The 12,561-nt window shown below is 37.1% G+C and overlaps 2 protein-coding genes across 2 annotated transcripts in view; one reads left to right on the top strand and one right to left on the bottom strand.

Annotated features, from left to right (window-relative positions):
• Positions 1 to 3,696, bottom strand: part of LOC142350340 (N-acetyl-D-glucosamine kinase-like) — a 38,354-nt gene extending 34,658 nt beyond the window's left edge. Inside the window, exons 1-2 of the mRNA XM_075402172.1 lie at positions 3,457 to 3,696; positions 547 to 631 (exon numbers count right to left, since the gene is read on the bottom strand). Coding sequence (XP_075258287.1) covers positions 547 to 631; positions 3,457 to 3,488 — 117 coding nt within the window. The 5' untranslated portion in view covers positions 3,489 to 3,696. The remainder of the gene's footprint in view (positions 1 to 546; positions 632 to 3,456) is intronic.
• A 4,828-nt stretch (positions 3,697 to 8,524) lies between these two features.
• LOC142350658 (uncharacterized) overlaps positions 8,525 to 12,561 on the top strand; it is a 444,386-nt gene continuing 440,349 nt past the window's right edge. Inside the window, exon 1 of the mRNA XM_075402571.1 lies at positions 8,525 to 8,554. The gene's annotated coding sequence lies outside the window, so the exon portion shown is untranslated. The remainder of the gene's footprint in view (positions 8,555 to 12,561) is intronic.

Genomic DNA, 12,561 nt, shown 5'->3' with positions numbered 1-12,561 from the left:
TCAAAAACTCTCAAAAGGAAAATTTTATCTCTTAATAAAAACAATTTTCCAGAATTATTTTGGAGGATTTTATGGCTACTTTTTGCATTTCTTGACGCTTTCACGTTTTTTGTACTTCCAGATCCTGGACAAGAACTGGATGTTCAGACTTGCAAGTGCACAAGACTCACAAGTGTAACAAGTGACATGATTATAGCTCTGAATCGGTGCTGAAATTAGACTCGCAATTAGGCGTGCCCAATACTGAAAATAACTTGGCCAAATATGCGGGCTGTAACGAATTTAAGGGATGCAGTTTTATAATAAAGAGTTAACTGCCAGGAGGAAACCATAAGAGTAGATCAGTTAATCCCAACAATGAGCCCATCTCTGACGAAAAAAAAACTATATCATCAGATCATAATTTGTCAGAATTCTTTTTTAAATGTGATAATATTTCTCTTCATTTGTTAATACAGTAAAATGGATCTCTCTCTCTCTCTCTCTCATCTGAGTCAATGTAATCGACACTCATAGAAGTCAAGGTAATATTAAAACATGTTTTACCCATGGGTTCGTATGAGGTCCATTGACTGTGGCTATAAGGGTTCCCTTCGAGTCCATAACTGCTATTGTCGATGACGTAGTTCCCCTGCAAAATACACAATTCTTCGAGTCTTTTTTAACTTAAAAAAACACCCTCGGTCTCTTTTTTCCCATTTTTTCCCATTCAAATTCGATCAGAACAAGCATTTTTGATCCATAGAAATACTCGTATAATGCATTTTAATCTATATCAAGTTTTTATTTTATCGAAAGGATGAAGCAGAACTATTGGCCTAATTTATGATGGAATTCAATAATTAAAAGGTAATCATAAATCTTTTTTCATATTAAATAGTATAGTATTTCATAGTATGAGTTTAATTTTAACTTTCAACACGGAGGCTTGGTAATGTTTGTAAGCACAAATGTTTCGACCCCGCCCCTGCTTTTGACTTAAATATCTACCAAGTGAGGAACAGATAGAAATCTTTAAGAAAATTCATCTATTGTTCGAAAATAATTGATTTAGCCGTTTAAAAAACCCATCGAGCTCAAACCACTATACGAATTAAATAATAAAACTTTAGACGGCCGATGATACCTGCCATTAAGTAGAGTAATAGACCAGGCAAGCAACAAAATCAAATAAAAGCAGCGAGCATTCCTTAAGACCAAAACTTAGTATCCATTTTTAAAAAAGACTTAAAAAAGTCAAAATATCATAAAATAAAAACTCTAAGCCAAAGAAATTGAATTGCAGAAAGAAAATTGTGGAACCGGCCTTTATTGAAAATATTTAACAAGCAGACTAAAAACAAAAAGGGGGAAGGATAAAAAATACTTTATAATTTTTAAAAACAATTGAGTTCAAAGTCAAGGAAACCATTAGCTATCGGCTAAAATCATTAAGTGGCTTCCTTTAAATTTCAATAAAAAACCCGTGATTGAGACCTTATATTATCCAGAATGCCATACGGCTAAACAAAAAATAAAGACAGTGAAAATTCAAAAATTCAATCCAATTTTGCGAAGAAATTGTGTCGAAGCCTATAAAATCATAATTTGTTTAAAAAATTGATTAGATGCGCTTTTTCAATTCCTATGATTTGATACAAAAAATTTCTTTGAATTGCTAATTGGACAACATAAAAAAAGTGGATATAAAACAGCGGAAATGTCCAAAAACGAAAAAAAATGAAGCTATAAAAACTCGAAGTAAGAATTCCAAAAAAAATTTTTTAAATGTTAAGACAACAATTAAGCTTTACTTCACTTAAAAACAAATAATGAGGCTTCTGTCGTTCCGATACAACGCAATAAAACTGGCAGAAATAATGCTAAAACAGGCAACTCTATAAAACTAATCTTTTTTTAAAGGAAAACAATTTTTTAAAGCCTAAGTGATAAAAATCATAAAATTTCAGCTAAAATCTAATGAAGGGAATAATTTTTCAGTGCATAGGAAACCTAATGGACATACAACTTTTTTGACTAAGAGAAAAGACTAATGTAACATTGAAAAATGACAGAACTCTAACTTTCACGAAAAGTTTTACGCAAACTGCTTTGAAGCCAAAAAGCCTCAAGTTTCTCCCTAAATTTAGCAAGTGTTTACATTAATTTTTTGACCTGTAAATGTTATTTCTCAAGAATTGAGCTTTGATTAGAACGCATTCTGGGTTTTAACTGACATAAAAAAAATGATAAAAATAGGTTCAAAAAATCCACAGCACCCTGTTGTATTCCGAATGTAGGTTGAATTGTTAAATTACTAAGCCTAAATGTTTCTTGTTATTTCTGTTCCTCTATTAAAACAAATATGCTTGACAGTCGTTAACTTTATATCTAATTCGGGCCCAGTAGCCAAAATATTTAAAAAATCAATTGAGGATATTGACATAAAACCAAAAACTCATTAAGCATCATTTGAAAACGCTATATAATTCGTTGCTTTCATAGATACCAAATTTGACATTTGGCGAGATAGGGTCTCTCATAAGCCTACTAAAAAACATCGAATGCTGCCAAAACTCAAAGTTTCATAGACAATTAAAAAAATTTAATTGTTGGAGCCATGAAAACTTTGAGATTTGCTCAGACAACACAATATTTTTTTCATTGAACATGCGTTGACCATAAAAAGAACCCTTCAAGAAATGAGGCTTGTATTGAAAAGAGATTTGCCTGTAATGATGATGAAAGTAAGCAAAAAGTATTTCAAAATGTTACAATATTTTTCATTGCAAAATCATCGATGGGACCAAAACTGATCCTGGTATCTTTTCGTGGCTGTTAGAAAACACACTTCTTTCAAAAAAAGTATGTTATTGTTTTTTGGGCAAACCAAACTCTTTAAGAATAAATTATGCAATCTTATGTATATTATGCAAGCTAAGTAGCGAAGCACCGCAAAAATGTTAGTTTTAGAACACATTCGTGGGAACCGGAGGTATATATATAACATCAATACGATTAAAGTAAAATTTTGCCAGCAGTTTATATATCTATACTACCGGTCAAAATGGAGAAAGTAAGCCAAGTTAGCAATTTTGATTCAATTTCTCATGAGCAAAGGAAAATTTAGCGAAAATAGGTGGTTCAGACAATACACCAAAAAGTACGAAAATGTGAATAAAACAATGGGTGATAGGCTAGCTATCGCAAACCTTTAAATCTCTGTTACTCTTCAGAAAAAGCGAAATGCTCTGATAATTTCACCAATTCCACTCACGTGCAAAGAATATATCGGCCAGCGACATTGACTGAACAAAAAAACTGTTGAGCATATAGTTTCTCTCTCACTAAAGTGGGTGGAACAATAAATAATCGATTATTCTTGCGAAGACTAAAAAAATCCAGAAAAAGGCATTTTAAATTGAATTTGTGGGAAAGAATAAAATAGGTATATAAAATTTAAATTGATATACTTGCCCTTCAATTCCAGCGTAGAAAATTCCTGCCATTTTGTGACTAAGGTATAAGAGTTTCTTACTAGACAAATGATTATTTACTTCTTACTATTATTACTAGCTTGCTACAATTAATATTACAACAGTTATGAATTCGCCAATTAGAGCAACTAATTTCTGCGAAGGGGCGTTTCTGGTCTCATGTTATGGCCTTCGGTTCAAGTTCAAATTTCTCACTAAATCATGTATCAAATTCTTGCAAGAATGTCAAACAAGAGCTTAGTAATGATTAGTTATAACCAAAAGATAAGAGATGTTGTTTTAGTTATTAGCTTCAGGGGAAAATCAGTATAACTTGTCTTTAGTTAAGACCTTTGGGTTGAATCTTAACCCTTTCATGTGACATTAAAGCTCTGCCCTAATTTGAGGCTAGGCAAGGTTCTGTTTCAAAGTTTGCCGAAGATTGAGATAAAATTTGTCAATCTAAGGAAGGCCGTTTTTGTGCTAAAGCGAAACTGACAAGAATTAAGAAACCTAATCCACTTGTACAACTTTTCAGTTATCGCTGCTTACGAACGTTCTGATTTTGATGATGAGGAACTTCGACCGATGAGAGCAAAGTCTATAAATTTGAACAACATTGCGTGAACTAAAACCTGATTTTAAATTGGTTTGAGCTAATTATAGAATTTTTTCAAAAATTCTCAAAATAACACAGAATAGAAGTCATCATCAAACCCAGGTCGCTACTTCTTATGTATGACTACTCAGAAATCATACATGATCCTTGTATTACCAAGAAGTCATATATGAACTTAGTATAATTTCCAAAAATCATACATCTATTTTTCGTAAATACAATTTATGTTTTTTAAAGTTCTATTCGGTAAAGCATCACCTATGTGATTCCCCGGCATCACTTTGTGATCCGCAAAAAGACCCTAGCGTTCAATATCTTTTGCAATAATGGGCACTGAATATAAGAGTAAGAAAGCAAAAAAAATTGATATTCTCTGAAACCAGTTTGTATCTATAAAAATTCATTTATGAGAAATATTCATATGAAAAAAAACTGCATATAAGCTCAAATTCGTTTTGTGAATGGTTGAATTGCAAAGCTACTCTTTTAGCGCACACAAAGAATCAAATGTTGATTGCAAATGCGACATAATAATTCAATATGTCCTCTGACTACAATATAAGGGAATTTGAGGCACCGGTCAATCTTCTATATGTCATATATGGCCTTGTATGATTTCCAAGAAATTTCCGCGACTTTAATAGAAAAGTGAAATTTTATAATTTTCAGGTAATGAAATTTTCTGTATGATCCCTGTATGATTTCTTGGAAATCACAAGAGTTCATATAGATCATATATGACCTAGTGTGATTACTAATAATCATATATGGCCTATTATGATTACTGAAAAATTTTTTACGATGAGCGACCCGCAAATTCAGTAACTTTCAACCGTTTATTTATTAGTGCTCATCTGAATTTTTGACTTTTATATTTTTTGCATTTTCTCCAAATGATTTGAAAGAGTATTTTGTAATTTCGCAGTAAAAAAATGTGGGTGATGTAACTTCACATTGATGAGTCGAAGACTTGTTGAATTCCTAGTTTGACTAAATTTTTGTAAACAAATTTGTTTTTGCTATCGCATAAAAAGAGTTAGAAAACAAAAGAGGTGTGAAAATTCCCCAGTAAAATTAATTGTCACATCATGTGTCGAAAAAAATCTTCTCATGAGTCTGCATTTTTGCCTCAACATTTTACTTGAACTTTTTGGCTCATTTTTGTTGGAAAGTCTTCATCATGTATGCTCCTTCATTTCTTGCGATTTTAATCTGTCCAAAATCTCCATTAAGAAAAATGAAAATTCATGATTTTGGAAGGTTAAACCAGTCAATTAGATCACATCATATATGATGTCATTCAAATCATAACGTATTTCACAGTAAGATCCGTGTATGACTACTCAGAACTCATACATGATCCTTGTATTACCAAGAAGTCATATATGAACTTAGTATAATTTCCAAAAATCATTCATCTATTTTTCGTAAATACAATTTATGTTTTTTTAAGTTCTATTCGGTAAAGCATCACCTATGTGATTCCCCGGCATCACTTTGTGATCCGCCAAAAGACTCTAAAGTTCAATATCTTTTGCAATAATGGGCACTGAATATAAGAGTAAGAAAGCAAAAAAAAAATGATTTTCTCTAAAACCAGTTTGTACCTATAAAAACTCATTTATGAGAAATATTCATATAAAAAAATACATATAAGCTCAAATTCGTTTTGTGAATGGTTAAATTGCAAAGCTACTAATTCAATATGTCCTCTGACTACAATATACGGGAATTTGGGGCACAGGTCAATCTTCTATATGTCATATATGACCTTGTATTATTTCCAAGAAATTTCCTCGACCTTAATAGAAAATTGAAGTTTTATAATTTTCAGGTATTGAAATTTTCTGTATGATCCCTGTATGTATTCTTGGAAACCACATTTGACCCTTGTATGGCTACAAAGAGTTCATATAAATCATATATGACCTAGTGTGATTACTAATAATTATATATGGCCTAATATGTTTACTGAAAGATTTTTTAAGATGAGCGACCCGCGAATTCAGTAACTTTCAGACGTTTATTTATTAGTTGTCATCTCAATTTTCGACTTTTATATTTTTTGCATTTTTTCCAAATGATTTGAAAGAGTATTTTGTAATTTCGCAGTAAAAAAATGTGGATGATGTAACTTCACATTGATGGGGCGACGACCTGTTGAATTCCTGGCATGACTAAATTTTTTAAAACAAATTTGGTTTTTGCTATCGCATTAAAGAGTTAGGGAAACAAAAGAGGTGTGAAATTTTCTCAGTAAAATCAATTGTCACATCATGTGTCGAAGAAAATCTTCTCATGAGTCTGCATTTTTGCCTCAACATTTTACTTGAACTTTTTTGCTCATTTTTGTTTGAAAGTCGTCATCATGTATGCTCCTTCATCTCTTGCGATTTTAATCTGTCCAAAATCTCCATTAAGAAAAGTGATAATTCATAATTTTAGAAGGTTAAACCAGTCAATTAGATCACCTTTTCATCATGACGAATGGCTAATGGGAAGACATTCATTTCATTTAAGATAACTAGTTTCAATCAGTCTTGTTATGTGGTAAAATAGTCCAACTGCAATAACTGCTCTATCTTAAGAATTGCAAAAGTTTTCTAGATCTTTGTCAGTTTTCCAACTGTTGACTAAACTGGTTCAATGCTGTTTGGTCTTGCTCCGTTACTGCTTCGGTATATGCAGCCCTAATCGAAAAGAATGTTCTCCAAATTTACAAAGTAGCAGACATTTATGAAATGACATTTGGTCGACCCATGAGAAGACCATGCTCAACCCAAGCGTCCTATGAAATGACCATACCCGTCCCAAAAAACCATTTAAAAAGACATTTGCTCAACCTATGCAAAGAATTTTTGCTGGAACTTAACTAAGATGCTCGACTCGACTGTAAATCTTTGTTCAATATTGACCCCCCCCCCCCCCCACACACACACACACACAACCAGGATATTTGTGTCTTTTCATAAGTCTAGGTTTCGACTAGGGTAGTGGGCCAGCAACCTTAACAAATAACCTGCCAACAATTTGGAACATTTTGGGCCGAGGACACTCATTTTTTGGATTGTGTTTCCACACAAGAAAAATTGTTGGCATTTGGATCAATTATGAAAAACTTGTCCACCCGATTTCACAAGCATCTCAGTTCAATTCATAGAATAGTACTTTTGTTGCACAATTTATGATCATGGTAATTAGGAAGAAATGAGAGGAAAACTTATGGAAATTAACAACATCAAAAAGTTCTTCGTGGTGTTAATTGCGGGGTTTAAAAGACTTATTGCCGATTAGCATTTTAGTATTTGTAATAATTTAATGGTGAAAGTGGCATTAACTTAATGTTTTAGATGAACTAAAATATGCGCTTTAACTTACCTCTCATTCGTCACCTATTCCGACCGTTTTTGGAAATTCTCAATATGTTTACGAATTGAGTTGATGGCGAGGTAATTCTTAAACTTAGTCAAAAGTTGCTCTGATTATTTCGGTTTTATGTAAAAAGTGAAATATGCTGAACTTTTGTAAGACTATGGCAAAATTTATGATATAATTGTGCCAACTACACTATAGTTTTTAAAAATTTTTCAAGGCAATTTTTTAAATATTGCTGCATATGAGTTGTTTATCATCAATTCCGAGGTAAATACATGTCAAAATGCAAGAAGTAATTCTCAAAGTAAAAATTTTTGAGACGAAACACCCACGGTTTTTTTAAGTTACTGTTAACAATAGCTTGACATTGTATGCAATTGATCTAGCTTCATGTTGGCTTAATGCCATGCCATTGAAAAAGTATAATTTCAATCTGTCCAATTCTGAATTCCGAGAATGCATTTATCTTCGGTATGGTTGGGAGCCCCCCAAACTTGCGTCCAACTGTGTTTGTGGCGAGCCGTTCACATTTGCACATGCCCTTCACTGTCCCAGAGGCGGGTATACCCACTTAAGACATAACGACATCCGTTACCCTTTCACCAATCTACTTGAGGAAATTTGTTTTGATGCTGAAATCGAGCCTAATCTTCTGCCGTTGCAAGGTGAGTCCTTTGCAAATAAAACTACCAGCACTGAAGATGACGCACGACTGGATATTAAAGCCAATGGCCTCTGGGACAGCAGATTCACAAAAACGTTTTTCGATGTAAAAATCTTCAACCCCTTTGCCAAAAGCTGCCCGAAAAATATCGAAAAATAGCTACCATGAAAATATCAAAAAATTGAAATACGAGCCTCGAGTTATAAATGTTGAGAAGGGCACTTTCAGTCCGTTGATTTTTTCTTGCACAGGAGGAGCAGGACCTTCAGCAACTCGGGTGATAAAGAAAGTTGCCAGCAAAAGCTGCCCGAAACAGCATTCTGGTAGATTGTTTTCGATTCTGAATTTTTTCGAGATGAGTTTACGTTGATTGTCTGCTTTCTGTCTGAGACTGATCTTGGTTTGTTCTAGCCTAATTGTTGTGATAAACTTATTAAATAGATTTGTTATGGCAAAATTCTTGTACTGGGGACCTCCAATGGGAGGGTTTTAGAGGCAAGGTTCGGGTATGGTTCGTTAGAGTCAAGGTCCGACTCATCACATCAGGTCGTATCATTCTAACAGATTTCTTTTTTAGAACAATTTCTTGTGTTTTTGAATGTTAGCAGGCTCCGTGAATGGGATGTTTTGATGCCAACCATCTTCCTTCACCACATCAGGTCGTAGCATTCTAATTGATTTCATTTTTAGAGCATTTTTTTTGTGTTTTGAATGTTAGCAGGCTCTGTGAATGGGACGTTTTGATGCCTATTCTCTTCCCTCCAGCTGCTCGGACTTGGTCTTGGGTACTTCTCGTACCAAATATATAGACGAGGGTCAAGTAAAGGGTTATGTTCACTCCTATCGAGGTGCTAAACTGCTAGATCTCTGTGATGTTATAAATAAATACCCAGACCAGAAGCTGAACACTGTTGTAGTAATTGCCGGCTTCAATGATCACCGTAGTAGTATTGAAATTTTCATAGAGCATTGGAAATTCCTCATTCAGCTGATTATTGTTAAATTTAGCCCTAATAATTTGATTGTTCCCAAAGTTATACCCACCAGCTGTAATCGCCTCATAAATAAGAAAATCAGTTCCCTTAACTACGCTTTGTATAATTATACTGATTCTTGTCCCCTAAAGTTGTCTATTGTTTCACCCTCATTTAGAAATGTTCTTGAACCTAACCTGTTCTGTAAAGACACCGTGCACTTCTCCTTTCATGGAAACCATGTTTTCACTATTATTCTGTTTAACATCATTCAATTCTTTAAATATCGTTGCTGTTATTACTCTCCTGTAATTAACTTAATCTCGTCCCCCTCATTGCAACCTTCCCAACTCCTAGCCCGCAGCTTGACGGCTGATCAAACCCATTGTCCACTCTGCAAGGGTCCCCTACGTAGGGAGGCGTCTGGTGTCATACATGTTATAAATATTTGCACGTGAAATGCAGTGGTCTAGCCGCAGCGAAAGATTGGACCGAACACTTCAGCTGCAAAAACTGCTCTGAGATCACCGCAGCCACCGAAACAGCAATCGCAACGCCGGCACCACACAACGCTTTGACCGTTCCCGACACTGCACTCATAGACCCCGAACGTTCCGTCGCCGCAGCATCGAATAATTTTTGGGACCACTTCCAGCATCATCACGCGGTAACAGTGCGCGAAATATACCGCGAGGTCGTCACTTGGAAGCCCTCGTTCTTCACGCTCGGTAAGAACAAGACAGGGGAACAGTTCGCCAAAGCCCTTCACAGTGTCCTCTCCCCGATTGCCGTAAACACGGATAGATCCGATATATCTCTGACCCTCTGTATGATACTTCCGCACCTAACCCTCAGTCGAACAAAGAACACGGACGATGGATCGAACAATAAGACCATCAAGCGTAGACTGCAAGCATGGTACAGCTGCAACTTCTCAGAACTGTTCTGTGAAGCGAAGGCAATCCAAATGAGAATGAATTCAAGGAACAAACAGCAGCACTCTGACCTCAAGATGTTCAACGATTTCATGTCTCGTGGTAAGATCAGTAATGCTATTCGCATTCTTTCGGATGAGCGTAAAGGCGGCGTGCCCGCACCTACCGATCTCATAGACGGTAGACCGGTCCTCGAGATTTTACGCGAAAAACATCCTGAAGGTCAACCCTTGGAGCCCAACTGCATTCAGAGCGAACATCCACGCACGCTTCCTTACACCCCCACTGTCTTCAACAAAATCAGTGCCAGGCTCGTCTGAAAGCATGCAATGAAGACTCATGGCAGTGCCGGGCCTTCAGGTCTCGATGCCGATGACTGGCGTAGACTACTTTCTGCTTTCGGGCAAACCTCCACGAACCTGTGCAAGCTTGTTGCCAAGTTTGCTAAGAGGCCGGCCACGTTCATAATACCACCGGATGATTTGATTACATACAATGGTTGTCGACTAGTGGCTCTGGATAAATGTCCAGGTGTGAGACCTACTGGTATTGGTGAAGTAATGCGTCGCATCACCGGACGCATAATTGTCGACTGCATCAGCAAGATCTAACATCCCTCGGTGGAAACATGCAACTGTGCTTGGGCCAGAAATGTGGCATAGAACATGCCATACATTAGCTTCGCCACAGTTTTGATTATCCCGAAAACGGAGAAATTCTTCTAATTGATGCCAAAACGCTTTTAACGTGCTCAATAGACGAACAGCATTAGAGAACGTGAAAGCCTTATGCCCATCTTTGCATGTTGCCTTACAGAATTCCTATAGCCACCCGTCTCATCTCTACATCGGTAAGTCGACCATACTGTCTCAGGAAGGTACGACACAAGGCGATCTCCTTGCGATGGCAATGTATGGAATCGCATTCCTACCCCTAATAACAAGACTTCATAATGACTCTGTGACACAAAAATGGTATGCTGATGATGGTAGCGTCGTTGGTAAGTTAGAAGATATCAGGGCACTCTTCGACAAGCTCACTGAGCTCGGTCCCAAGTATGGATATCTTGTCAATCCTCCGAAGTGTCAGTTGATAATTAAGCCAGGAGGCGAGCGCCAAGCGTCAACTGTGTTTGCAGGCACAAATGTGGAAATCACGCAGGGCGCTCGAGTACTGGGATCAGTTATTGGAAGCTCTGAGGCCAGAAAAATTTTCCTGAAAGATGCAGAAACTAAATACACAAAAAGTTTAGACAGACTTGGTCAATTTGCTCTCACCTCTCCCCAGAATGCCGATGCATGTTTGACGAAGGGGGTTCAACAGAAGTTGAGCTTCCTCTCGCGTACTACACCTTCCATGGACGGGGTTCTGGACAAGGTGGAGGGGCGGCTTGGCCGAGTCAAAGCGAACATCGTCGGCAAAGAAGTAATCCAAGAGGAAAGAGAATTTTTTTCTCTCCCTCTCAGAATGGGTGGGCTTAACATCGCCCTCCCACAAGATCTTCACAAAATATTGAGCAATCAGTTGAATTCTCAAGACCATTGGCGTCATTCAATAATATTCAACAATGTGAAGTAGAACAAACCATGATCAGTCTCAGACAGAAAGCAGACAATCAACGTGAACTCATCTCGAAAAAATCCAAAATCGAAAACAATCTACCAGAAATGAAGTATACCATCCAGCTGGCCTCGGAGAAAAGAGCATCAAGCTGGCTTCACGCGCTTCCGTTGTCAAAACATGGTTTTTACCTCACGAAGACTGAGTTCTGTGATGGAATAGAACTTCGCTACACCTGGGAAGCGAAGAACACGCCAGCCATATGCCCATGCGGGAAAGAATTCAGCCTCACTCATGCCCTCCATTGCGCCAAAGGCGGTTATACGCACCTACGACACAACGAAATTATTGATGTAATTGCAAACCTGATGGATGACGTTTGCCACGATGTACAGGTAGAGCCAAAACTTCAGTCGCTCGATGGAGAAATTTTCTCGAGTAATTCCACCACCACTGATGATGACGCTCGACTGGACATCAAGGCAAACGGTCTGTGGGGCTCCCGCTTTAATCGCACTTTCTTCGATGTGAAGATTTTCATCCCTCATGCGAAGAGCTGCCCTAAGACCATAAAAGATGCATAAAAATATCAGGAGAGCATCAAGCGAAATAAGTACGAAGAGCGAATCCGCGAAACCGAACACAGAAGCTTCAATGCACTGGTTTTTGTTTGTTCGGGTGGTCCAGGTCCATCAGCATCGCGCGTTATGAAACAACTCGCAACCAAGATCAGCGAAAAACGCGGAGAGCCGTACGCCGACACTATCAGCTACATCCGAACGAAAATCAGCTTCGCACTTCTGAGGAGCTGTGTTCTCTGCTTGAGGGGATGTCGTGCCCTCAAGCCTCGTGTTCTCAGTGAGACTTCGATTAGCGCCGTCGTGGAGGAGGGAAGGCTGCACTGAGTGTCTGGCTGCTTATCTTTATTCATTTGCTTTTTCCTTGATGTTCCATTTTTATTTTAATCCTTCCATTCTAG

The sequence above is a fragment of the Convolutriloba macropyga genome, chromosome 12 (genome assembly GCF_964194025.1).
Source record: "Convolutriloba macropyga chromosome 12, txConMacr16.3, whole genome shotgun sequence".
In the NCBI taxonomy this organism is placed as follows: Eukaryota; Metazoa; Xenacoelomorpha; order Acoela; family Convolutidae; genus Convolutriloba; species Convolutriloba macropyga.
This window is presented reverse-complemented; position numbering and strand designations above follow the sequence as displayed.